General features: G+C 43.0%; 1 protein-coding gene across 9 annotated transcripts in view; it reads right to left on the bottom strand.

Annotated features, from left to right (window-relative positions):
• The window catches only part of IKZF2 (IKAROS family zinc finger 2), a 119066-nt gene that overhangs the window by 61574 nt on the left and 31164 nt on the right, over positions 1-26328 (bottom strand). Inside the window, exon 2 of one of the 9 annotated variants that reach the window (XM_072874567.1) lies at positions 2628-2796. The exons of 7 other annotated variants lie outside the window; for them this stretch is intronic. Coding sequence is in view for 1 of the 2 variants with exons in the window: in XM_072874563.1 (XP_072730664.1) it covers positions 23085-23109 (25 nt within the window). In the remaining variant the exon portion in view is untranslated. Of the gene's footprint in view, positions 1-2627; positions 2797-23084; positions 23183-26328 lie in introns of those variants that run through there. One more of the 9 variants, XM_072874563.1, reaches the window with a different exon arrangement.

Below are 26328 nucleotides of genomic sequence, written 5' to 3' on the forward strand. Positions count from 1 at the left end.
TTAAATGTGTAAACAAGGGACCACCGACCAATCTTCCCTTTTTAAAAAGGCACACATACAAAGGGTGTGAATGCCAGCCGAGCAGCAGCAGAACCAAGAGAGGAATCTGGTCTGTTGTCGCCTCGTAGCCACAAAGCACTTGGCAAACAGGTTGACATTAAAAAGCAAATTAACTGGGAATTATATTTAGCTCCTGAGAAACAAACAGGCCTCCCCTTCTCCTCGTGCCGTGCTGGTGCAAAGCAGGTATCGCTCCAAAGCTGCGTAGGTGTGATGCTGAGGAAGAAGGAGGGTCAGGTCTGCTCAAGGCACTGGCAGCGCATCTGCTGCTTTGGGCTAGATAACAGTGATCTCCAGGAGAAAGGAAGGTGTCTCTTAAACACCACCTGCGGGCAGTGCTGCCCTAACAACACTGCCATGGAAGATGTTTCAGTTTGGGCTTAGAAAGGAGTGTTTCCCAGTTCTGCTTTCACAGTAGATTGAGGCTTTCTGGAGGCTCAGAGAGAAGTGAAGCTGTATCTGGATGGAACAAACAAAGGTGAACGTCACCTGCAGAGAATGGGGAATTACCCAATTCCTTTCTCGAGCCAAGCGACAAAAGCCCAAGCAGCGCCTCTTACATTACACACGGACATCCCCGATGCTGGGTGTCAAATTTGCTTATCGCAAGCTGCCAAAGATTTAGCTGTTGGCCACTGAGCCAGTGTGAATCTTAGATGGTGTCACGGTGACCTCAGCAGGGTTATGTCCATTCGTAACAGGTAAATCAAACCAAATATTTCATAACCGATATAAAGAAGGAAGGAAGGAAAGGAAAGATTTAGAAGCCTTGCGCCGAGTTCTTTTCTGCATGCTACAAACGGGATTCTTCAAGCCCACATGGAGGTGGTTAATACACCAGAAATTCAGTGAGAAATGATCAGCTTATTTAGGCATCCTTAGAAATTTTTAGTTTTCACGTTGAAGAATCTCAGTTTAAGCCTGCTATCTCTGAAGTCAATTTAAACTCTCACTAAATGCAACAGAATACTTATTTCATATCTTCTGGAGGTGGTGTGTGCAGTAAGTGTAGACTAACAAGTCTGTTACACCCAAGTTTAGTTTAAATTAGGATGTGGTTGCATAGCTAAGCCAAGCTTCAGTCAGGTTATAGCTGACACAAACCATGGTTGCCATCCTCTCGTTCCCCACCTCTTCCATCCTTTATACTGGCACTAGTGCTCATGGAACTGGGTGGTAAACCAATCTGGTTGAAAACTAACTTTCCTGAGAAAAATCAACCATTTTCAGCTGGACCAGGCCCCTGACCAGGCATACCGTGCCATCACAAGAACCAGCTTTGGCTGATGTGGAGCAGCACCCTGGATGTCACTGCATGCTTTCAGTGGCAATGGTTTTAAAATACCAGGAGGCTTCTCCCAGCCCAGCTGTCCATGGCCAGACACAAGGAATGAGGACTGGAGCAGTGAAACCTGTGGAACAACTTTTCTGCTCAAATGGCTATACAAGCTTATACAAATATTAAATTGAAAAGACCACAGTTACAGTTGGAAGGGCTCTGATTTAAGCACACAGCATCCCAGCAAGTGCAGCATTAAGACCTGAAATTTCTTTTCAATCACAGGACCAAATTCTGAAGGTTTCAATGATTTTTGAGTCGCATTCAGTGAGAACCCTGCCGAAGTCCAAAGGCTGAGATGCTGAGTAAGGAGTATCTTGGTATAAGTAAGGATGGCGGTATCTCGACCAGAATTTGCCCCATGTGCCCAGCCTTTAGGCATGACTGTTTGCTCACCACAAGTCACCCATTCTGCATACCTCCATTTGGCAAGAGTAAGAACTCCTAATTGAATATATACGATGGCTCAGTGTCGCAAGATTCCTCTCCAGAAGGACCTCGGGCCAAATTTCACCCACAAATGCATCTATGCAACTTGTACTTACACAACTAAGAGTCATGTATTCATATCCCAGGGTAGGAAGATCACTCCTGATGACCCATCCCTCCCCTCCTTTGTTGCCTATGCTTACAAAGTAATTATGGTGCAACACGTAGTGTGCTTAACACAATACAAGGTTTCTGCTGATGCCCTATAGGTGCAAGGACGAGCTTCCTCATCCCCATGCCCCTCTATCCATTTGCCATGTCAGAACCTGGCCCCTGTGAAACGCAGCGGTACTGGGCTCCTAGCTGCTGTCCCCTCTACTGATGGCTCCAGCTAAGCCAGTTATTAGGCTTTGACTTAGGGATTTTTCCCTAAGGTCAAGTTAGGAGCAATTGTTGGATACCTGTTTATTTGTTCTGCTACTTTTTGGGCTGTTTTGATGGGGTGAGAGGAAGTAGGGTTTTTGTTTTTCCTCTCCCCTTTTTCTGTTGTATGAAACATGCTTTTCTGGGCAAATGTCATCTAGCAAACTTTCTGCCTTTATGCAACACCTGGTCAGCCCCTGTGCTCCCCTGCTCTCTCCTGCCACACACCATAATCACTAAGACTTTCTGCCTTTGTCTTAATGATTTTACATTTGTTACAGACGGGCAGGTGATGTTGGGGAGGGGGGGGGGCTGTGGTGCATAGCAGGTCCTGCCCAGGGCCCCTTTTCATCATAAACTTTTATTTCACAGTTACCGTGAATTGCAGGAGGCAGGGTTCGGTGATGTGGGTGGTCTTTCACAGCCCTTTCCCTTGCCGATCTAAAGCAAGTCTCTTACTCTGTGCAACATGTACATTAAATACCGTCAGTCTCCTCTCCTACCACAGCTCTTTTTTACTTCAGTAGAGTTATTTCTGATGCACACTGGAAAGCAGAGAGAGGAGGAAAAATAAAATCAGGCTCAGTCCTGTAATGAAATACCCTGTTTCTCAAAACATTAAGACCATGAACACCTTTTTATTTTTAAGACCGGTTCAAATTCTAATAAGGGAACAGAAGAAACATATACTCATTGAGCAATGACACGACTTCACCTCTAAGCGGATTTTCTAAGAGGCTGCTGAGAGCTCTATAAGGTGCCCAAAACTAGAATTTTGTAATGGAAAATGCTGACAAACTACAGCTATATATGGATCATCTCTTATAAACAAAAATAAAGTGATTTGTAACATCCACTTAAAGTGACCAAAACCTCATTGCTCACTCATTGTCATCTCTGCTTCTTAAAAAGTGCATGACTTCCTAAAATGCTTTCCAACGTACGCAGAGTAGTAATTATAACAGTAATGATTATTTCATTTATAAGGAACTTTCCATTAGGGATCTGCACTATATTTGAAAATACACCCGACAAAGTTGTTTGAAGACAATGGAATGACTTCCCTGGGTCTGGACCAGGTACTTTGCTTCATTTTCTGGCATTTTTACCACTAGAGACATTATTTTAAGTAAGTGAAAGGCTTTCATGACAAGTTCCACCTTTGGATCATTCACAGCTTTCAGGAAAAGATGTATTTATTCTTAATTATATAAACTCTAAATCATCTTAATGCAACCTGACCTAGCCATGTCCTCCTCCTCTAAAGGAGGCACCTCCCCTGAGTCATCAACCCATGGAAAATTATAGGATAGTCACCTGCCACGAAAATATTTTCTGACTTTGTCACTACATTGTAAAAAGGAGATTAACAACAAAACCTGTTCGTTTATTTATTTGAGTCAAAGCCTTGTCTGCACCCTTGGAGGCAGGTGGCTGATGCAAAGCAACGGGCAGATCCCCAGGTACAGGACCATTTGCAGCCCTGGATCACTGCAAATGTCTGAGCGCAGGGACTTCTCACCATGCCCTTCACAGTCATTGCTGTGTTGGACTCCACTGTGATTAAAACAAAGGGAAAGCAGTTTTGCCTAACCACAGCATGACTGCATAAAGTTGAAGGAAAACTCTTAAAAGCCAGTGTCTTTGTAAATGCCAAGTTCTGTCAGCACGGTGCTGCTTTGAGACATGTATTTTTGCTTGAGACAGCCGAAAAAGTGTATTTCCCTTACATTTTTTTTTTCTTTACTTATTTCAGATGGCCAATGGGGACCAGGATTTGGGGATCTGGGATCCAGAGAGACCCGCTCACAGTTCAGAGACCCCAGCAGTATTGAATTCAGCACATTAAGGCAGGACTTAGAGCGCAAAAATTCACCTACATCTAAAGATGCACATGAAAAGGCTACTCCAAGAACCAGCCAGACGGTATGTTATAAGGATGGCAGAATCTGGTTTAGTCCCTTAACTTTTCCAAATTTAAAGGACAGAAGAGTTTATAATAATTTTCCACTTTCAGAAGTCACTTCAAGAATCTATATCTGTTTAAACCCAAAATTTAATATACTAAAAATGGGGGGAGGGTATCTCTGTTGCCTCCTTCCCACAACTTAAAACACACCAGCTATTAAAGCAGCAAGATATTTAAATGACTATTCATTCTGATTTTTTTTTTAAAAGCAGTGCTAGGCTTTCACCTGTATCATTATTATGTAGGCAGTGACAGATGGCAATGGAAAAATATAAAATAACTCTTAGAGTATTAACTTTTTTTCAGTACCGTATGTGTCAGATTCTTTAGCATAAATAAATGGCATTACACAGTCTCATTAAATCTATACATCTGTGTAGTAACTTGCAATTTATGGATATTTTCTGACACAATGTTCAAACCAACAGGTTTAGCTCACATGTTTCTTTTCTCACCATGCCATCTCCAAGTCACCAGAAAAGCAAACAAAAGCAAAACTCTACAGTAAATATTCCTGAAGCATTCTATAAGAAGATTTGCTATTCATCATCTACACATATTTAAGGGAATGAGAAGGGAAGAGGGTGGTGGGATCATGGAAGAAAGGGGCTGGAGGGAGCTGGCAAGTGAAACAGATAATTAGGTACCTAAAAATTTACATATCTAATAAGTAAGGAATGTTTCCTCAAGTTAGATTAAAACAATAAGGAGGAGGACACACACACATTTTATCATATCAATCACTTAAACACCAAAAGCACCCACCACATTTTCACCACGGTGCCCAAGGGTGCTGAGCAGATACTCCCACCGACTGCTCAAACAAGCAAGGACTAGGGACTGCAGGACCGAACCCCAGGCTGAAACATTTCAGGCCGCTGAGGAGGGCATATGATGCACCATCACCAACAAGCTGAAAGCTGCTGCAAGTGGCTTTGAGCACCACTCGGTATTATCCCAGAAGAGTCAAGAAGATGGAGACGTTAACAGATTCATAGACTGAAGCATCCGATACTTCCTCAGGAGATAGACGCAGCCCTCTCCCAAACACGTCCCATAAACTCAGCTACTCCGTGGAAACTGCATGTTCAACCACCACGTACAGCCGGGCACGCAGCCTCTCTGATGGACGGCAGAACTATTTCATTTGCTTCTCTTTGGTCAGCCGTAAAGCAGTGTGCGTCCTTTGTTTTATTAAGGGGCCGAGGCTGGGCAGCATCAAGGAAGGTCCTTGTTTGCCGTGTTCTACCTTCTGCAGCCCGGGTTACACGGGGAGCCTGGGGACACTGCTCCTCCTGGGGCACAGGGCCCTGAGGAAGGTGGGATGGGGGGCGAGGGCTGGCTTGTACATACAAACCGACTCCTGGGAGCGCTCCCAGGCCCACCTTCACTCATCCTTGAGCAGGAGCAGGGCAGCTGTGGGGACCTCGTAGCTGCTACAGTCTGTCCCAGTTAGAGAGTCTCTTTTGGGGCAACAAGTTGTCTTTGGGAGCCCTCCCTTTAACACAACAGCCCGCTGGTCCAGGCTGGTGGAACGGGATGCAGCACCACTCACTGTTACTAAACATTCGTTAAAGACATCAACAAAAGATAAAAATTTGTAAACATAGCTGCAGGGACGGTCAAAGAGCAAGCGCCTGCCACGGGGGAGTACAGCAGCCCTGCAGCTTCATTCCCTATTGCTATGTTTTAAAAAGCACCTCCTTTTTCAGCTCCCATGATAGTACCTTTGGAGAGGTTCTCCAAAGATCTCCAATGGATCTGGAGAGCTGTTAATACCTCCAAAATATCACAGAGTATCAAGAAACACTCCTGCCTGAACATCAAGTCACATCGACAGACAAACTGAGACCTCACCTACACGACACATTCCCATTGGAAAGCTTAAATTTGGCCTTAGCAGCAACTTCTGCACGTCAACCTTTTGTCTCCTTGGGTGAAGGATCTGTTGGGAGCTATTTACGTACTGGCTCTTTTCCTCTAGGAGGAGCTGGTATCTCTGCCTAAAATTAAGATTGCTTGACACTTCCTACGATGAGGCCCTGTTTTTTACTTGCTTATCACTTTGCCAAAAACAATTTAGGTTGAAATTTGTAGGCAATATTTTAAATTTTTTTGTGTGTGAAACTGCAAATCAAAACAGTTCAACTGGCTCTGACAAAGAGATCGGAGAAACCACCACCACTGGTTCTTATCGTTCAAGTAAGGTGCTCCATGACCGGCCAAACTAATGAAGCCTGCTTTTCTATGGATTTGTACCCATGGTCTCTTTCAAGCCCTCTTTCCTTGCAGTAATCCCAGCTGGGGTACCTGCTGACAAACAGAACGAATAACATCCGAATTCCACTCGCCTCTCCCCTCACTAACAAAGGCCAGCAATCCCAAAAGATCCTCTGACCATGCCTCAAATTTCATCTCAGGGGTACACTTCTTCTCTTGTGTTAGTTCAAGAAAATTGAGACCCAGAGACACCAAACATCACTGACATGCCTGACTTTGTTTTTGAGGGTGGGTCATGTGCATTTAAAAATCATTACTCACTGCAATGAAAAGGGGGGGGGGGGAAGAATTTGGCATCCTAAGAGCCTCACTAAAGCTCTTTAAAGTGCATAATTCCATCACCGTACTGTACATAGCACACAATCTCTGAGGGGTAATTATGCATGGATTCGAAGCCAGTGTGAATATACACACAGTCAGTCAATATGATGTTGTGCTTGCTGCTGCTGCTTCTCTCTCTCTTTTTTTTTTTTTTTTAAATCAATTTTAATTGTTGTGGATCTATTTCTGCTAATAAAAGAGAGTGAACCGATTCTGGTCGGATAGATTTCTGGATACGGAAAATGAGTGAGCAAAACATGTGAGAGTACTTACTGTATTACCAGAAATATTTATAAATGGCTCTTCCCTCCCTCGGCTGGCAGAATATCAAAGCACTGAGGAAGCAGCACGGATGGCTTCTGAAGGGATGGAGAAAGCAAAAGTCCACTCCTTCATCATCAATCTGGGAAAGCAATGCCACAGAGCTCCGGCAGAAGCCCAGACTGGAACTGCTCTAACAGCAACATCTCCCCTCTTATTAAAGGGCTAATGCTATTCTGAGTGGAAACTGTATTAGAAAGGATCACAAATGAGTCTCTAAAGGGAATATATGCTGCGTCTACTGGGTTATGACAACATATGAACTGGAGACCCAAGGTTTTTTGTAATTCACATGTGATTCCCGGGACTGTCAGTCATTCCAGCTGAGGACAATCATATTCTCTGAAGGCTTGATGCCTACATACACCAAGACCAACCTAGACTCTTTGGGCTTGACAGCAGTGCAGCCTTCTCTATAAAACACAGCACTATCACAATGCAGTAGGTGTATTTAGATCAGCAAAATAAAAATGTGGAGGCAAGCACATTTTCAAGAGGCACACGGAAAATCATCCATATCCCTGTGTGAGAACTTGGCTGAGAAAGAAAGGACTCTGCACCACGAGCTCCTGCAAACAGGGTGTCTGCAGAGGTACGCACACAGAGCTACACCGGGATGCAGATTCCTGGTGCGGACACGTGCTTTTGCATAACTCATACCTACACACAGACTAATGAGGCTTTCTAGAATTGGATTAACCAAATACACACTCTGAACTTTGTCTAACATCATTACTTGTTTCCACATATCCCACCTGCGCTAACGCAAAGGCATACAGGCCAACTGTGGCCTGCAGATTTACCTGGGGGTAGATGAGCACCCAGTCGGGCTGCCGTGCTCCCAGCTGTCTTGTGCACAGCCAGGCGCTTGCAGTGACAGCCAGGCTGCAGGAGTGTCCCGAGCCTGCTGTTCATTCCCATCGGTGGAGAACTACAATAAGGTGCACCAATTCCCAAATTAGCTTGTGCATGTGAAAATGCCTGGGGGTCCTGATTCAGCGCAATACTTAAGCAATCACTGATCTTTAATGTTAAAGTCAACAGGACTTCAGTACATACATAGGTAATTACATTAATTCATCATTGGGCTGAGCAAGCGTGTTCCAGCTCACAAAAGCAATGAAAGGACAACGTGCAGGAAGAACAAAAAGCCTTCAGGAAAGGATTAGTAGTGTCACAAGTTAAACATCTCCTCCCTGATGACATACAGGATCGGGTCAACTGTGCAGACAAGCGAGAACTCTGTAGCATGAAGTTAGAAATGGTAATAGCCTGCTCAAACTACTGCCTGTAGTAGCATTTCAGATAACAAACACAGAATACTAATGTACGATAAGCAATAGTTTAATAGCTCTTCTGTAGAGAAGTGGTAGAAATTTTTTCAGTGTTTAACTGCACATCATTTCTATTCCAGATCTCCTACTTGGCTGTTTTAACTTACCTAGCAGATTTAAGTGTAAGAAATAACAATAAACTCCTCTCTGTAATCAACCTCTGAAATCCTGCAACTCTTGCTTTATGGTTCTAAAAATCATAAGCTAGGAGGGGCATAACCAAATAGCGATATGCTGTCCTTAACAGTCTACTTGAATTACAACAAATAATTGTTGACAGCTGAGCGACAACTCCACCCCACTATTTTAAAAATAGATAACAGGGGTTTGGTGACAATATGAACACATTTCAGTTATACAGTACTACGTAGCCTACCATTAGTTATGGCCAATCTTGGTCTTTTTTAAAAAAAAAATTAAAAAAAGCATTATTTAAAAAATTGTCTTAATCCACACTAAATATACAAGTTCCTCAGATGATTATGTCTACTCCTAAGTACAGGAAATATCAAGAATTTACAGTAGGTCATTTGAGTACCCTCGCTCACAGCAAGCAGAAAGTAGTTCAGCACCTGCTGAAATAATTGCCAAGCAAGGAAAAGATAAAGATATAAAACAAATTTATTGGCTGTCTAGTGGACTTTACATTCAATTTTCTCTTGTCACATTCTCATCAAGTGTATGTACCCGCACAATTCTAGTTGCAAAGGTTACGATCGGAACCGTGTTAGATTCAACTACCCTGGTGCCAGATTTGATCTGAGGGGTTCAGGAAGGCAGTATGCGTACTCCCAGGTAGGACATAAAATTTTATCTATCGCATGCGGTGCTTCATTTATCTGCTTTCGTGTGCATAGTGGATCCATTGATTTCCTTTAATGTTCCCAAACATTCATAACCGCCATTATTCATGCATATATGCTTAACAGCCTTTGCAGAAAGTGACTTGCTCATATAAGCAATGCCTTGTTACGACTCCGTTGTCAAGCTTCTGGCTTGGGGCTTTGGGATCACTGGCTTCCTTAAAGATATCATCAACAGGGGATTCTCACTCTAGGGTAAGAATAAAGCATCTACCATGAGGCAGAGCCTGAGATGCTTAAAGCTTGGAGATTTATTTTAGGCAGCTGCACCCCGCACACACGGAGGTGGAATATTCCAGTCTCCAACTTTCAGTTCTGGTGGGAGAAATAAGGAAAAAGGAGTTTTTGCAGTGACTACTGAAGACAAAGAGAAAGAACTAATCATACGGGTCAAACAAACAGAAATGTTTCATTTGCTATGAAAATAATTTCAGTTGACTCAATACGTTTATTTGAGCAAAAAGAAAATAAAACATTTCTGAAGTTGTATAACCTCCCCCTTTCAAGTGCTGGCCCTTTTGAGCTGAAATACATCATTTTGAAACAAACATGGAAATGTTTTCTACTTTCAAACATCAAAAGCCATTTCAATGTTGCTGAAGTGTTTTCTCCACCAACATTTTCATCTAACTTGACTCAAATTTCATTCTGGTCCTGCTCACGAGCTGCCTTTTTCGACAAATTTATTACTTGTCATTTCCACCTAGCGGTTTCCACAGCAAGCTCGTTCCCAGCAGGCTGCAAGGATGCAAACCAGTCTCGAGCTAGTCTGCATCAGGAACTAAGGAAGCACTGAACTCCTTTAAATCAAGGGATTTCTGAAACAGGCATTGTTTAAAATGAAATAAATGAATTTTTAAAAAATAATAATAATAAAAAAGCAAACATTTGAAACCTCCATATGTCCTTCACTGTATGATGGCATAGTTACGTAATATTTTGGAGACTGAAACAGCTGTGCCTCCTATCCCTTTCTTCAGCACAGATGCTCAATTCCGAAGCCTTCACTGTGTCCCTGGCTGCCCAGCCACGGCTGGGATGTAGGAACTCTGCAGTCCTTACACCTCCCAGTCGTGCGTCCTGGTGCCGTCCCCTCTGCTGTGCCTGAAATTGATCCAGCTGAAAAACAACCCGAAGTGGGAAGGGGGTTGCTAATACGAAGTGCGAGCCTGGGAACAAATGGAAAGGGGGAGTAGTGGCTGTGTATGCCTGCATGAGCAGTGCTGTCCCCAAACGCGAGCCGCAGGCTCCTCAAGGACCCAGCTTTCATCTCCTGCATGCACTTTCTGCCTACCGTGAGAAGCGAGTCTGGGTTCGGCTCTAGTTCTGCTCCCAAACACAGATGAGACCAGGGAAGTCAGCACGAGGCTGCTATAGATACTCCAGTGCCTAGCCGAATTTATAAAGGCCCCTCACTTCTCTGGGCCCACTCAAAATCAGTTAAGCTACTTTCATAAATCTTACTTGGCATCTAGTCGCATCCTTAGGTGCCTAAACACACGTTTAAACAGGAATCTAAATCTCTTTGCAACTCAGTTCATCTACAAAATAGAGGTTGTAATTCTTTATCTTATGGGGGTTCAGCGACAATCAGTTGATTAATATTGGAGATTAATGTTCCTGTGCTGAAGTCAATGGAAGCAGAAACAAATCCTAATTCAGCGTAAGTGGTATACACTGCTTACAGGAACCCCAGCATTTGTAAAGCCAGTGCCTTCTCTATCAGCAACAAGATACATCTGCTCACAAAGAAACTTGAACAATTTTTACTCCGTATATTTTGGCTCAAGCTAGTTGTAGCAGCCTGCCTCTTTTATGAGCCCTTCAGAAAAAATATCTCTGTACATCCTTTAAGTTCTCTACTGTTGGGTTCAATGAAATTGATGCAGAAAAACTTGGAACGTAAATTCAAGCAGCAACTGAAGTTTAACACAGGCTGCAAGAAAAAGAAAGGCAGGCAGGACTTTGCATATGCTTGCACAAAAGAGAAATTGTTCAAGTGAGTGGGAAGAAATTTCTAATGCTAATGTCTTATAACATGACCCCATGCCAGTTGAGATGTCTTTCACAAAGACCACATCACGTGCGGTTGATTCCATGACTCATTATTTCCAATGTTAGAAGGAAAGTATGGCTGGACACTGTGCTAAGAAGGAAAATTAGTTTGTGTCGCTACAGTACGTTTTTATACTGCAAACAGAATATATTGATTAAAAAAATTAGATTCTGGATATTAATTTAAGGCAAAATATATGTCATTAATAGTAATTTGGAATGAAAAAGTAACTATATCTACTAAAATAATATCTACTTGAATGGAACAAAACTACAGAGACACGGAACAAAATCCTATCTAATATTTAATACATTTTATTCTCTCCCTCTATAAACACAGCGTATGACTAGTGTTGGCATTAAAGAAGGGTTTAATTATGTAGAAAATGTCAAGGCTGTCATTGAGAAAATCATGAAGATGAGGCAGACCCCGATTCAAGCAGAGAGAAAAACCCTACCCCTTTTGGGGTCTACAGCAACACTTTGAGCACTTGCTCAGGTCAACTGAGCCCAAGCTCTCCATGGCACTGCTACAGCCTCTACCTTCTCAGCTGGCAAGGGTGTTGATCACGCATCTGTTTTCATCAGAAATTCCATCTGGATTTTAGAAATCTTCTCAATTTAGATCTCATCAAGACTTGCACGCATCTGCAGAGAGCTTTGATTTCTAGACACCAAAGGCTTCCAGTGGAAAAAAAGCTTCTCTGAATAGTTTCCCACCCACTCTCGCAGAAAGACTGATAACAGTACATTTGCGCCTGTGCTGTTGGATAGAAAAGGTACACACATATATATGTACACACATGTGCTTCTGCTGGTGAAGCTATGCTCTCTTCTTAGCTCGGGTTTGGATGTCCCTGCTTGAAAAATATCACAGCATCCCGAACTCATCAGAAAACTCTCTGCCCTAGAGCCCAGCACCACAGGTTTTAATGAGCAAATGCCTATCTATGCTGATAGGTTTTGTTGCTACCATATCTTTATCTGCTGGCTGGAGAATTTAGGTGCAGGAAAGAACGTGGATAATCAGCTGGATACCAAACATCATCGGCAACCAGTGAGTCAAGCAAATGGCAGGACTGAATGGAACAGATTTGACCCAGAGGTTAGCAACCTTTCAAAATATTACACATGGCCATTCCTTAAACAGATTAGATGACACATTCTCAGCCAAACACAAACAAAAAAAATGGGATGGTTATCCTCCTATTTGCCCTCTTTTTGGAAAAAAGGGAGGGCAAACTTTCAACCTTCTTAAAAAGGCAGTGAGCCTTCTGCATTCCTGACCTTTCACTTGCAGAAAGAATGCTGATTTCTTGCTGAGCTATGGCTCTGATGATCCTTGCCAAAGCTAAGATGTACACGAGCTGGCTTACCCTTGTTTCTACTGGCTGCTGGAGCACGCCAAAGAGACTGTGTGCCCTACTGCCTTAAGCACCAAGCCAAGCAACGTGATACTTTTCAGAACCTTATATAGCACTTCAAGAGCTGTATAGAGGAGCTCGAAACAGGATGACATAGAGGGCAGTGGTGCAGGGAAGTTGAGAAATGTCTTCTGCTTTTGCTGTCAAGCAGATCAAATGGTCAATTCCAAAGTGGGGCATGATCAAGTCCCTAAATTTTTGGAGTCAAAAGTTAGTTGAAAGACTAGAATAACACAGAGTAGGAGGGGAAAGTGGATGTGACCACCCACAGACAAAAAAAGAAGGTTTATTCAAGCATTGCAGTATGACAATCATGCATTGCAAATGCCCCAGTGAAGTGAAAATTTGCAGTCAGTACTGGAGGCCTGAGGTTTCAGCATTCACAAGGGAAGTCAGCTAACTGAAGCACTCGGGGAGCTGCGTTTGGCTGTGTCGTTTCTCCCAGTAAGCCCAACAGGAAACACTTGAACTACTACTTCTAAATACCCATGTTGCTGTATGAACAGACTTACTACTACCCCTTCCATCAGAGCTGTGCCTACAGACCCCAAACGATGCCAGGGTCCCTTCCTGCCCAGTGCTCTGTTTTACCCAGAGTAAGAAAAAGGTACAACAGCAGAAAGTCAGGAGGCCCGTACCTGCGGTGCCCACTTATCTATCCTGTTATTTAGAGTAGTGCCAAATACATGCCACAGTCCTACCATTCTTATTTTACTTCTGAATGAATAAAAAGGCTTCACAGTTTCATTTTAGGATCACTGCAGCATAGATCCGGGGTGCTCTCTACCAATATCAGCACAGACAGACTGTATCTTCAGGCCTGAGGAGAAGAGAATTTGGCCCAAGATGTTAAAGGGTTATTTTAAGGAATGCTTCCCCCCTCCCCTTTCTCTCTCTCACTCTCTCTCTCTCCATTTGTTTGTTTTGGAATTGATACCAGGAAAAAAAAAAATGTAACTAGGAAACAGAATACATAACCGCCTGAGGTGATGTACAAGAAGTTTCTTCGCATTCTCTGACTTTTTCCTGGTTAAAACCAGTTTGCCTGGGGATGGGCCAGCTCAGTTTCGGCTTCTCCTGCTTTCCCAGCATTCCACAGACTAACATGACCTTCATTAACTCAACACAGCAACTGGATCCAGCTAACAAAATCCAACACATGTAGGCACTTGTCCCCCTCGTCCTCAAGGGTAGAGAAACAAGGATACAGTTGTTCCAAAACTGTCCTTGCCATTTCCAATCCTTATGCTCACACAACAGATGCTATCAAGACTGCTCGTTGCTGGTCAAAGGCTGCAGCAGCTTCTTGGAAACAAACTCTGCACACTTTCTACTTGCTGGATTAACACCCAGTTGCTCTCTTAAGGAACTGTGGATCTAGTGAGGGAGCTTCATGAAAAATAGTTTACAATAAATGATAAATAACTAGTAGCTGGCTCTATACTTGCGTTGGCTGGGTGTCAGGGTATTTGCTAGTGAGAATATGGACTTGTCCCAATTTAAAAACAAAACAAAACAAACAAACAAAAAAACCCAAAAAACCCAAACCAAGCAGCAACTGAAAACCTCAGAATTGTAGCAATCTGGACACAGTTTGATGGATTAGGGGGCAGGGAGGAGGGAAAGATCTAGTCAGTCTGCAAAACTACGTATCTGGAGATGCAACAGAGATAGTGGGGAATGCACTGAAGATAAGAAGCTGGCCTCATATTTCATTAGTTATTCAAACTTTTCATGTTTTCAGCAGAAATTTCACTAAAAAGAAAAAAAAAAGTCCAGTAGCTATTGGCAGCAGAAAGCAGGATACTATTATGAGCTAAAAAAAAATATGTATCTCTCTCTCTCTCTATACCATTCACACTCAAGACCAACACTCACAAGCTCAGACTCGGCAGCGGCAGGTCTTGTATGCTGCCTACATCCTGCTGCCTTCAACAAAACTACTTTTCTGAATTTACAGGTTAGTGAACAAGATAAGCTTCAGACCTAATAACTCCAAAATGGGGCTCTGCACCTCACCTAGAGCAGAAAACTACAGTACATAGAGGGACTGCATTATTTTATTGACTATGCTGTTTGTCAAGCTGTACTATTACTTGTGACAACCTTACAAATGCTAAATTGGATCTTAATCCACAAAGGCTTCTTCAGTGAAACCAGCCCTTTGCAAAGCGGCTGTGCTGTCTGGCTACAGAAGCAGAGCCCTGCTCTAGGTGAAGCCATCTGAATCAATTCTAAAGCCATTCTGAATCAATTCAGCTGTAAATGGATATCTGCTTTATCTGAGACAGGGAACCAAAGGCAGGTGGGTGTGATGCCGGTCGGTCAGTTCCTTGAGGAGACAAAAACTGGCACACCTCCTACGTAGGGACCACGTAAGAACAAGGAAGACCCTTGACATATTTCTGACCATGATATATAAGTGTAAGCCCTTTCCAGACTGGGACCCTTTCCCCCACTCCTTCTTAAAAATCACAGAAAACTCCATAAAGTCCACAGACCAAATAACCAGAACGGAGATGGGCAATGGGAGATGGTGGAGGAATAAGCCTGAGTGAAGTATTGCATAAGGAGTGTTAGGGTTTTAGTGGGGCTGGTTACTTTAGTTTGTCGTATCAGCAAAGTAAGCAGAGAAAAGTGAAAGTGTTTCATATTTATGAAGTTCAATAAATACTTTGCTCCTCGATAAGGATTCCAGGTACCACAGTAATACCAGAAGGAATAAAAAGTATCATCAAGCTTGGACAGCAGTTGCTATGTCTCTGCTATTGGAGCAAACGGAGAAGTCTGTCATTTTTATCCCCAGTTTAAATCTCAAACGTAATCATCTGGTGGTGTGTGCACTTAACCAAACTCCTCATTATAGCGCATGCGAGTTCCACTAGCAGACAGCACCCTGGATGATGCTACAAAGATCATTACTGTTATGAGCATATAGTATATCAAAACAACCACTGTATTTAAAGTAACCAACATGAGAGATGTCCTCGCCATACTCAAATTCCAGAATGGTTTTGTGCACGCATTCCCATCTGTCTTTGTCCTTCTCCATGGTGAGTTTAACTATCACCTCACCATTTACTGCTGCGAGGGCAAATTTATGCCACCTAGCTTTACACATCTAACAGCTAGTTAGCCAAGTCCCAGCTAGCACTGTCTAGGATCTCTGTGAAGTCAATCCAAATAAATAAGCATCTCCAGAGGGCAAATAATTTAATCCCACCTGTTCTGTGAGATGATGATTTCTGGAGGAGCCTACAGAATAAGATGAAATGACTAGTTTGGACTAGATATCTAGCTTCTGCAAGGCTGAAGTTCCTCAAAATGAACTCCACGTGGACAGGACTATTCATCAGTGCAGAACTTCACAGACCCTTCCACAGACGTTGGGAAATCTTTTACCAGCCATTTCAGCTGAAACCATTTATTACTAAGACAACAGTCCTAAATCATCTTCAGAGCAAGTCGTCCTCACTAGATATTCAAGCAAAGCTGGACCATATTGCTATGCCTTCCCAGCTTCGGGGGGGATGTTCAGATGGCCCACCACCACCTCTGTTCTACTTTCTTGCCTGTTTTGTCCCTTCAAAAATCCTAAAAGGACATGGCTTACCCATGCCTTCATTTCCATGTTTTGCACGTGATGCTGAAGTCAAGTTTACAATATTATAAGCCCTGTCTGGATTTGAGAAAGTTTTAGTCAGAGTATTTTATGGTACTGGAATTTCTTATACCAAATTTCCTTTTACAGATCATGGATTAATTTATGCCAGAAGAAAATCTTGTACTTGTTTAATTACTTTATTGATTCTTGGAAAAAGAAATACAAACGCAAACTGGGAAGAGGGAAAGATAATGTGCACTTGTCTTCCACATACAGTCAAAGTCCTTCCAACGATGCTGGTTTTAATAATGCCCAAGATCTACTCTTCTGCTCTACAGCGGTAAAAACCAGACCCTTTTCTTTCCCCTATTCCCATGGGAGAAACAACTACAGAGAAACAGCAGGAGTGCAAAGACACGGAGAGACACACTCACCTATGAAAGCTTTCACATACTACAACTTTGCAATGAGCTTACAAGCATTCACGCAAAGCATCGTACGGTGAGACAGAACCTACCGTTAAGTCACCGTGAAACAGTGAAAGGAAAACTACCAAAAACGAAGGGGGTAGGATGGTTTGAGAAGTCCAGAGTCAGGTAGGATTTGGACACATTAAGATCAGAAGAGGTTGTTATGATCTTCTAGTCTGACCTCTCTACCCACAGAGCTTCTCCTGCCAATGCCTGCACAGAAGCCACAGCTCGTTGGCTGTTATCTTTCCCTAAACCACTGACGCTCTTTCTCTGCAGGTGCCAGAGGCAGGTAGTTCAAAGGTTTCTATCAACTTGTTTCACTCCCTTGTAATCGACAAGCATGTTACGTACACAGCTCTTCTGAGGACAGTCCTGAACTCTAATGATGTGACCGATGTAATTAACTCAGGATTCATTACAGGCGTGCTGTGAGCCGCCCTGAAAATACCAGGACACGTGGCTGCGCTTGGCTGTCCACCATGCTAAGTATTCCTTCCCGCCAAGCTTCCAGCCAGGACACTGAGCAAGGCCAGGTTTAATCCCAGGTTATGAGCGCACATGAGAGCATACCGCTGGAAAAGTGCGGATTAATAGAAGCTGGAGTTCCTCCTAACTCCCCAAGTATTGCTAGGGCAGAAGTCCTGCAAGCTGACTCATACAGTTCCCCACCCTCCCTGAAAGAAGCAACCTTGTCAAAGAGACCTATAAACTTAAACAGAAAAGAAACCCTACGGGTTTTCTCAAAGGGGCGGGGGGGGAAAAAGACAGACAGAAAAAAGGTCCTAAAGAAACACACAGAGAATTTAGCTACACTTGGATATTTTCTAGGACATTAAAAAAAAAGTAAAGGAGAAAAATAACTACTTATTTATTTTTTTAAAGACAATTTTTTTAAAAGAATTTTAAAAATTTCTTCTTTTTTTAAAGTAATTTTTATAAAAGCTAGTTAGTGCTCAAGAGAGTTGTACCAGCTATGTTCTAAACCAGATCTGCTACATAAAAATTAGAAATGAAAAAAATCCTCTCCCAGAAAACACTGTGTTTTGGTTTTGGTTTTTAAACTCTGGCTTTTCACAGCTCTGGGTTTTCTCCTGATTTTTGAAGCCCAGCCTGGTCACACATAACTCGACCAGAAGAACAGGCAGCACACAGCCGGCGGTAGCAGGGATATGAGAACAAGCAGGCAAGGGATGAGGGTCCTACCCTCTCCCTGTTGCCAGCAACACTGCTGCTGGAACAACAGCACGGCAATACCATGTGAGCCTGGGTCCTGATCTGAGGGATGGAAAAAATAATCACTTCTTCCTACAGTGAAACTGCAAAGGATCAACAGGTTTTCTGTGCTATTTAAGGGGAAAAAAAGTGACTGTTTGGCTTATATTAAGAACGGCTGCTCTCAGGTTAGAGATTATTCTAATAAGCATTATCACCAGTTGGTTTGAGTTCTTTGGTTGCTGCCTGAGCAGAGCTGGAAACCAGATTTGTACTCCCTGCAATAAATTATTGACTGCTATGACTCTCAGGAAGCCCAAGGTGTGGTCCTTGCTGGCAGGTGTGAGGGTGTTTGTTTGCCAGCCTTTCCCCCAACTGGAGGAAAGGTGCTCATAAAGTAAACCTGCAGAAGAAAAGCAAAAAGTGAGAACCAGGATTCCCCTCCGTGACTTTTCGGTGTTCAGTGGGCATGCACACTTTGGCCACGTTGAACAACCGAAGTGTATGTCAGAACACGAAGGCACCCCGCACCAGAAAACTGGAGTTTATATTGGTCTGTATGAAAATGCACGGAGCCGGCCGACCTTTGGTACATCTCCTTCTTCAGAGCCACAGGTAAACACGATGAGGAACGCAAAAAGCACAGATCACACATGCACCACACAGACCGACTGCAGAGCAAATAAGGACAGACTACTGCTGTGTATCAGACCACCGTTAATAGCCACTAAAGGATATTCGTCTCCTGTATGATGATGTTTCCGAAGATTCAGGTGGGATTTAATTAACTATTCTGCCCAACACCCATCCTGGGAGGCAGGCAGGGAAACGTCCTTACCCCTTCCCTTGCAGAGGGGAGAAAAATGAAGCAGAAAGGTGAAGCAGCTTGCTTAAGTCTGCCCCGTGAGCCAGAACTAGATTTCACCACCTCCTGCCTCCCAACCCAGTTTTCATTCCTGCAGACCACACCACCTCTCAGATCTGCTCCAGGTGAGCAGATAACACACATGTACTTCATACCACAGAGGAGGAAAAGTCATAGCGAAAAATGACTCAAGGATTCAAAGGTTTGGTGTGATTTATAGCTGAGCACCCTTGGAACAGTGGAGGCTGATAATATTTGAAAGCGAGTAGGTAAAGGCATAAAATTAGGACTGGAGCTAAGGCGCTGTGCTAAGCATGACAACCTGACTGCAAACAGCAACTCCTTTCGCACTTCTCCAGTGCCCTCAGAAGCCTTCAGACACAAGGCGATTCAGATGTCTGCCATGAATGCCCAGTACTACGCTCAGCTAACAACTCGGTACCCTCTCCCCACCTCCTTCCTCCTCCCGCAGCAAAAATTAGTCGTAAGTTTCAGGAAAAAAAAAAACATTTTATCAGTGGTATCATTCCTTAGGGCACTGCCAGTACAAAAACCCGTGGGACGTAAAATTGAATGCCTTGTGTCCTTAAATCTTTTAAAGTGTATTTCCTAGGGTTTTTGGTTACCAGAAGGTTCAAACGAGACCAGGCAGTTCCGAGTTATCCTTTGTGGGTGTTTTCTGACATTCTGACCTCCTATTCTAAAACACAATTGCTAATTCCTCCAAGTTAGAAATAGGAAATTTTATTAGACCAGCCAGCTCTACCTCGTATCATTAGACAGCAATGCCCCTTGCTATCTCCTGGTTGTAAAAAGTTGGACTTTAAAATAAATGTTAGGCTCTGGAAACAGAAAGATATCATGCCTAGACTTACAGCAGTTGGAACAGTACAAATATTCCAAGGTGAAATGCTCTATGGCCAGAGGCTCTGAAAAAGAGCACGCTTAACTTAAAAGCCCTGAAGTTACAGGCTAATTTCAGTACTTGGTGAATCTTAAAATAAAGCCTCCATGTAAGCCTTTTTAGGATTGTGGCCCTCATTTGCTTCTGACTGAAGAAATGAAAACTATCATTATATAGCTCTGAAAAAGGCTTACTCCCAAATAGATCCTATTTACAGGCCAAATTCTACCCTCCCACGTTTACATGCAGCTCCAATAAAAAAATTAAATACCGTCCCCTGAAGATCATGAGATCGTGCAAATACACACGGGCTCCCAGGCGTGCCCAACCTGGCCAGAGCCAGCTTTTCAGGGGTTCCTCTAAGGCGGCATCTGTCTCTCCCCTGCTCTCGCGGGTGCCGGTGCCACGGCCGCAGTGCCCGTGGGCTCCCCGGGCTGCAGTCAGGGTCGATACCCAACACACGAAGCCTGTGCTGCCGGGCTGCAGCGCTGGCCCTCCCTACACCTACGCGCAAGCTCACGTAAAGCCAGCCCAGGTAAATCTGCAGAAGGTGCATTCACACCTCTGACCACACCATAGATGTACTTTGAGGGGAGCAGAGCGACCCCAAATTCTTTTGAAAACCTAGCCCTTAATGGTCTCATTTCAAAGACAAACTTTTTCACCCATCGCAGACTTGACAAATTTACAGTTACAGAAAAATGAGTTTCCATAGGCATAAGAAGGGTGCTGCATGTTACCTTATTTAAGAGTTAAGACTTTCAAGATCACAAGCATTTTCCCCGTCTCCTTGAAAGCACCACCTCAGCCATACCTTGGTGGGCCAACATAGGTGAAACCAAAAGGGCGTGTCAAAATTTTAAATCAAAATCACCACCTTTCGGGATGATGGATTGCAGCATTTCTGGCTGAAACTAATTTTCAGTTTCTTTTGATAAAAAATACATTTGGTTTTTTTGAATGCTCTTTGTGAGTAAGCAGATCTGCCTGGCAGCCCCCTCTCCACGTTGCTGCTGAATTTTGATTGCATGGGCAAGACGGGATGGCTGTTAACCTCTGTATCGTCGGGTCAGCATCACAACAACATGCTCCTCCGACAATCCTACACCTCCTGTCAGAGCATTCCTCTACCTCCGCTTGTTTTTCCAAGTTTAATTAAAATCCACCACAATATTTTCCCATCTGCTCTGAGGGGTTGAGCGCCTCTGCCTCGTTTCTGCTTCTGGAAAGCAGCAGGAACGGAGGGGTTAACGCTCGTATTCAGAACAAAAACCACAACGCTGAGGCAGATCTGCACTCATCCAATCCATTCCCTGACAAAACTTGTTGCTAGTCCTGTCTGCACCATCCTAGATCTCCCAGGTTTCACTGGCCTCTAGCCAAAAGTGTCGTTTTACTTTCATAATGAAGGGGGCCAGAAGGATTTATCTTTCCCAACCTCTCCCTACATTATGTCCATCCCTGCAGAGCAATCTTCTTGTTTTTCCACATTTTCTTGCAGTCTGAAACCCTCCCAAGGGCATATCCCCAAGGATCTGCTGAGATGGAGGGCTTCTCAGCTTACAGCTTCTGCCTACAATGCTGTATTTAGCCCATTAAAAATCCCAATAAGGTTACACATAAAAGCTCCTTCCAAGTTTTGGCCCTGACACTTTACTCCTTGCCTTCTAAATCAAGTTATGCCTTATTTGAAAATCTTTAGAAATTGTTTGGAGGAGTGAATGACCTATTCTGAGGCTTTAAAATTAGATCAAATGTATAAAGTTGCTTCCTCCCAAGCCACTGTATTACTAAACAAGGAAACGGTCACACAATAAAATTTCCACAAGAAGAATGGAGTCTGTAAACTGAAGCTGTCACAGGTGAAGTAGTAAAAAAAAAAGAAAAGGAAAAATAAAAGCAAAGGCTGATGCTTTAGTATTTGTTAAGCTCCTGAAAGCTAATTCAAGAACATACGAAATACAGTTCCCATCTTCCAACTTGCATCAAGAACTGCCTCCCCCAAAACAACCACCCCTCCAAAAAACCAAACCTCTGGGGTCAAACATTTTCTCTAGACATTAAGTGCAGGCTGAGAGGCTCAGGTTAATGGGGGAGATGCCAATTTTACCTTTATCCGCTCGAGTAGTCTGCTACTCTGCCGGAGTCAGGGGATTACAGACAAGCACAAAGAACAAAGTCTGCCCACTGAATCTCTTCTTTCCCTTTTCAGTCTCTTTTCTCCCTACAACGTATCATGACCAAGTTAGTCAGAATATTCCCACTGACTCATGAAAGCCCTCACAAAGCACTGAAAGCACACCTGAAAAGCAACCAAAAAATCCAGCTCCATACAAGGATAGGTTAGCTTTCTCTGAAAGGATTTATTGTCCTGGGCCTGGAAGACTAATCCAAGATTCAAATTGTTCTCCTAGCCCATGAAGAAAACCCAACAGTAAAAGTTCTGCAGCTGGAACTTAACAAATAATCCCACTGACGAGGCACAAATACCTGTTCTTCTATCTAACGTGGCAGTTATGACTCTACTGGCTCAGTGAATACTACAGTTGGAGTAGAAACCTCCCTTGTTTTTAGGCAAAGTGAGCAAATACAAGTCTGAAAGCAGGGGGAAGGATCCTGAAGCCAGTAAGCACTATTTTTACACACTAATTGCTGATAAAACCACACTTAAGGAAAGAATGAACTTCAGCAGCACATCCATTGTTCCCCAATGCCATGGTCTACTGAAGGGAATCTCAACTAGATTGAGCCTGCCTTGAGTTTTACTTTGTGTTTTGATTCCAGCCTTGATAAGGTCACACCTTAGAAGAGCCATGCACAGTGTAACAGATGGGAATAAAGCTTTCAGCTACTCCCAGACTCCGCTAATAGCATTTCTAAGAGAAGAAAAATCAAAATTTTTTTCTATCTATATAAATAGGTATGGGTTTTCAAGTTACTTTTGCTCCCACCTCATCCCACCAACCCACACGGGGATGATTTCTGCTGCAGTGGAGGCTGTAACAGCTGAGAGCGCAGAGGCAAATACCCACTCAGGCAGGCAGAGTGCCTGCAACTGCCTCCCCCCGAGGACCACGATCGCGCCCAGGCTCCTCTCTGCTGAGGCACAGTCCTCGCGGAAGCAACTCCCACCACGAGCTCTGCAAACCACCCAGATCCCCAAACCCAACCTACTCCTGCAGTGTCAAAGATCAGCTTATGCTCAGACCTTCCTTCCCAAATAAGCCAGCCATCCTCCACTGCTGCTCCGCTCCTGGCACTGATTTCACACTCTGAATTCACCCCTCTGAAGCCTCAGACCCTTCCTTCGGTCTCCTTCCCGCTGCCAGCTTGGGATCCAACACATCTTGGGTGCCATTGGTAAGACAGTGTCAACTACAGGATTTAAAAAAAATAATAATAATAATTTTTTTTAAAAAGTGAGGTAATGGTGACCTAATTTCCTAGACTGGCTGTCTGCTAACCACAACTTTAAGGTTTCAGAGACTTTGGCTCACTATTAGCTCGCTCTAAAAATGCCTTCTCTGCAAACCAGAAATAAGCATATTACGTTGTTTTCAGATAATACCATCCAAGAAAAATGAAGGAAGGCCACAAACTTGCATCCCCATGAGCAACAAGCCAAAAACTTTTTTATTCATGTCAAACTTTTAACAGAAATATGAACTTGTACATAAACAGTAGCTTAACTCTAGTCCGTCACAAGAATGATGCTGTCACACAAATGACCCTGTACCAAGATTTCTACAACACAGGCTTAATCTTCAGTGAATTATGTTAGAAAAGCCTTCAGTTTAGTATCACTTAATATCAGGTCAAGAGATAAGCGGCAACATTATTAGCCAGTATGCTGAAAATCAACTGTGGGGAGAAAGTTTTGGAAACTGCATGCCATAAGAATGAAACGCTAGGAAAATGTGGAAAATGTGGAAAGCGATGTGCTTAAGACTGTGGTGGCTGGACCGAGACAGGAGAGGTCATGCTTAGCAAAGCCTCAGGAATTCCCCGGGGACAGCACTGCAGTGACGTGAAGGAATTTCGGGGGATGTTTTATACTCAGAACGCTAAAAAGCATTTCACGAGATTCTGCACCAGACAGCAACAGCTAAGGTGAAGAGTTTTGGAAGAAGATCTAAAGTAGGAGCCTATACAGTAAATAGAGTTAAGAACAGGAGCCAAAGGGTACCAAAAGTGAAAATATTTCAGGTTGGAATTAAATCAAAAGAAAATCACTCCAGAGGTCAGTTTAAACCTCTTTTAAAAAATACATAGGTACTCATTTATTTACACAGGCTCTTCTTGCCTATTGATGTGTTTGACAGAAGTATAAGTCGTCCATAATGTGGTTTTGGTTCGCTCTTCCCTTCCATGTATCAGTGTATTACATTTGCACATCACGTTACAGTTGCTAAAGAGCAAAACAATGAAACTAAATTGAAACAGGACTAGATCAGTGAAGAAATAGAGCCATCGTACATCAAGTGATGTTTGATAGATGTTTTACCCTGAAGTACCTACATCGGTATGCAGCCGTGTGCACCTAAATAGTTCATACTTGAGGGTTAGTATACACAAGTACTCAAAACCACAACCCAGTACATTGGTCAAGAAAAAAAAAAAAAAAAAAAGGACTAGGCTGCATGTACGTGGGTCACAAAGACATTTGTCCTGGAAACTAGAAAAGGTCTAGAAAAGCTGTGGAGGAGAGGGAGCAAAAAGCCTAAGCCAAATTCAAGGTGGAGCTTAAGGTAATTAAGACACAGTTGCCTCTACCATGGCTAAGATAGTATTTCATGGCTAAAAGAGCACAGAAGATGGAAACGCTCCTCTGTTCTTAACCAGGGATCACAGCAGAAACATGGCTGAGAAATTCCAGTACCATACACAGGAACCAGTAAAAAAGCAAAGTATGTGGTTATTCTTCTAGAATGCTTCATTCGACAAGGCTCTTAGGTGCACACTCAAATCCTGTAGAAGCCAAAAGGGGCTTGCTAGTGTCTTCAGACTCCTGGTGAATGGGGAGAGGATTACTCAAAGGTAAACAAGCATGTAACTGTTGAACTAAATAGTGTGCTACTGAATTAATATTGATTAACTTGAATAAATCCCAATTCAGTTCCTCAAGGACATATTATTACTATCCCAGAAACATTTCAATGAAAAGCAATCAGGAAGATGCCAAATACCAAAACCGATACATTATGAAGAACAACTGAAGGAGGCAGGCTGATTCCGAGCGGAAGAGAGAATTTCTAGGAGTCCTTTCTGAAATTTTTTATCAGTACAGGAGGGACAAACATAATTTACATGCCAACTGTTTCACAGTGGTAAAAGGTCCACAAAAGAGGGAGCAGTGTAAAAAGAAGAACAGAAGTAAACAGATTTGCTTCAATGCCTGGTTAACTTGGGCAAGTGTAACTTGGAGAAGAAAACTGAAGTTTTTCACAGCTTAGAGAAGACTTACTAAATAGCAGTTCTGGATGAATCCACCTAAGCTCCCAATCAACTGGTTTGTGTTGGACCAGTCTGCTGAAAATCCAGCCAACAGCAAAAATTCAGCTCCAGGAGCTCAGAAGGAATAAAAGACAGTGAGTATAGGCCACCTGATACTTTTTTCAGGAAAGAAAAGTAAAAAATAAAGTTATTCCAAAGACTGTCTCCTTTCCCTAACGTGTCCTCAATTTTGCCAGTTCCACCACCATCAAGCAGACAAAAACATCAGCTTTGCTCGTTTGCACTAAGTACCTCAAATGCTGTAGATCACTGACAGGGTTTAAGAAAAAGAGGAAACAACGTTCTTATCACACAGCAGTTCTTACATCCAGCTAAATGTTAGCAAAGCCTTTGGCCTCTCAAAATATGCTATACCTAAACTGCAACTGCGAGCTTCTCTAATGTGTCACGGCTGTTTGCCAAGTGATTATTCAGCAGAACTACCATGAGAACAGAGGAAGACGCTTCTCTACTTTCTGGCTTTTAGACACAAATATTTCTCAAGTCAACTGTTTTGCTTTTCTCCAGCTTTACTGCAGGCTTTGGGCATAGAAAAATCCTGGACGAGTCAGGTCTTACTAATATTGCTAATGCAATATTTAAAGGATGCTGTATTACACTGCGGTCTGTGTGCACCCATAGACCCCAGGTGCCATTTTTCAGCTTGCCTCCAGCAAACAAATTCCTTGATAAAAAAAGAAATACATTATGTTCCCTCTTCCATTTAAAGGAAACGGGTAAAAAGTCAGTGACAGTTTTCAGCCAAAATGTGCTTTTCCTTCCTCTTGTCAAGCAGCCCTTGTAGAGATAGTAACCCAGCAGTGGAAAGAGGTGTAGACACAGAAATGAATTTGCAAGAAGTGATTCTTATTTGTCACATTGTCCGTGACAGGATGAATTATCGTATTCCAAGAACCAACCTCAGGGTGAGCAGGTACTGATCTGTGGTGAATCTTACC

Source organism: Ciconia boyciana, chromosome 10 (genome assembly GCF_034638445.1).
Source record: "Ciconia boyciana chromosome 10, ASM3463844v1, whole genome shotgun sequence".
Taxonomy (NCBI): Eukaryota; Metazoa; Chordata; class Aves; order Ciconiiformes; family Ciconiidae; genus Ciconia; species Ciconia boyciana.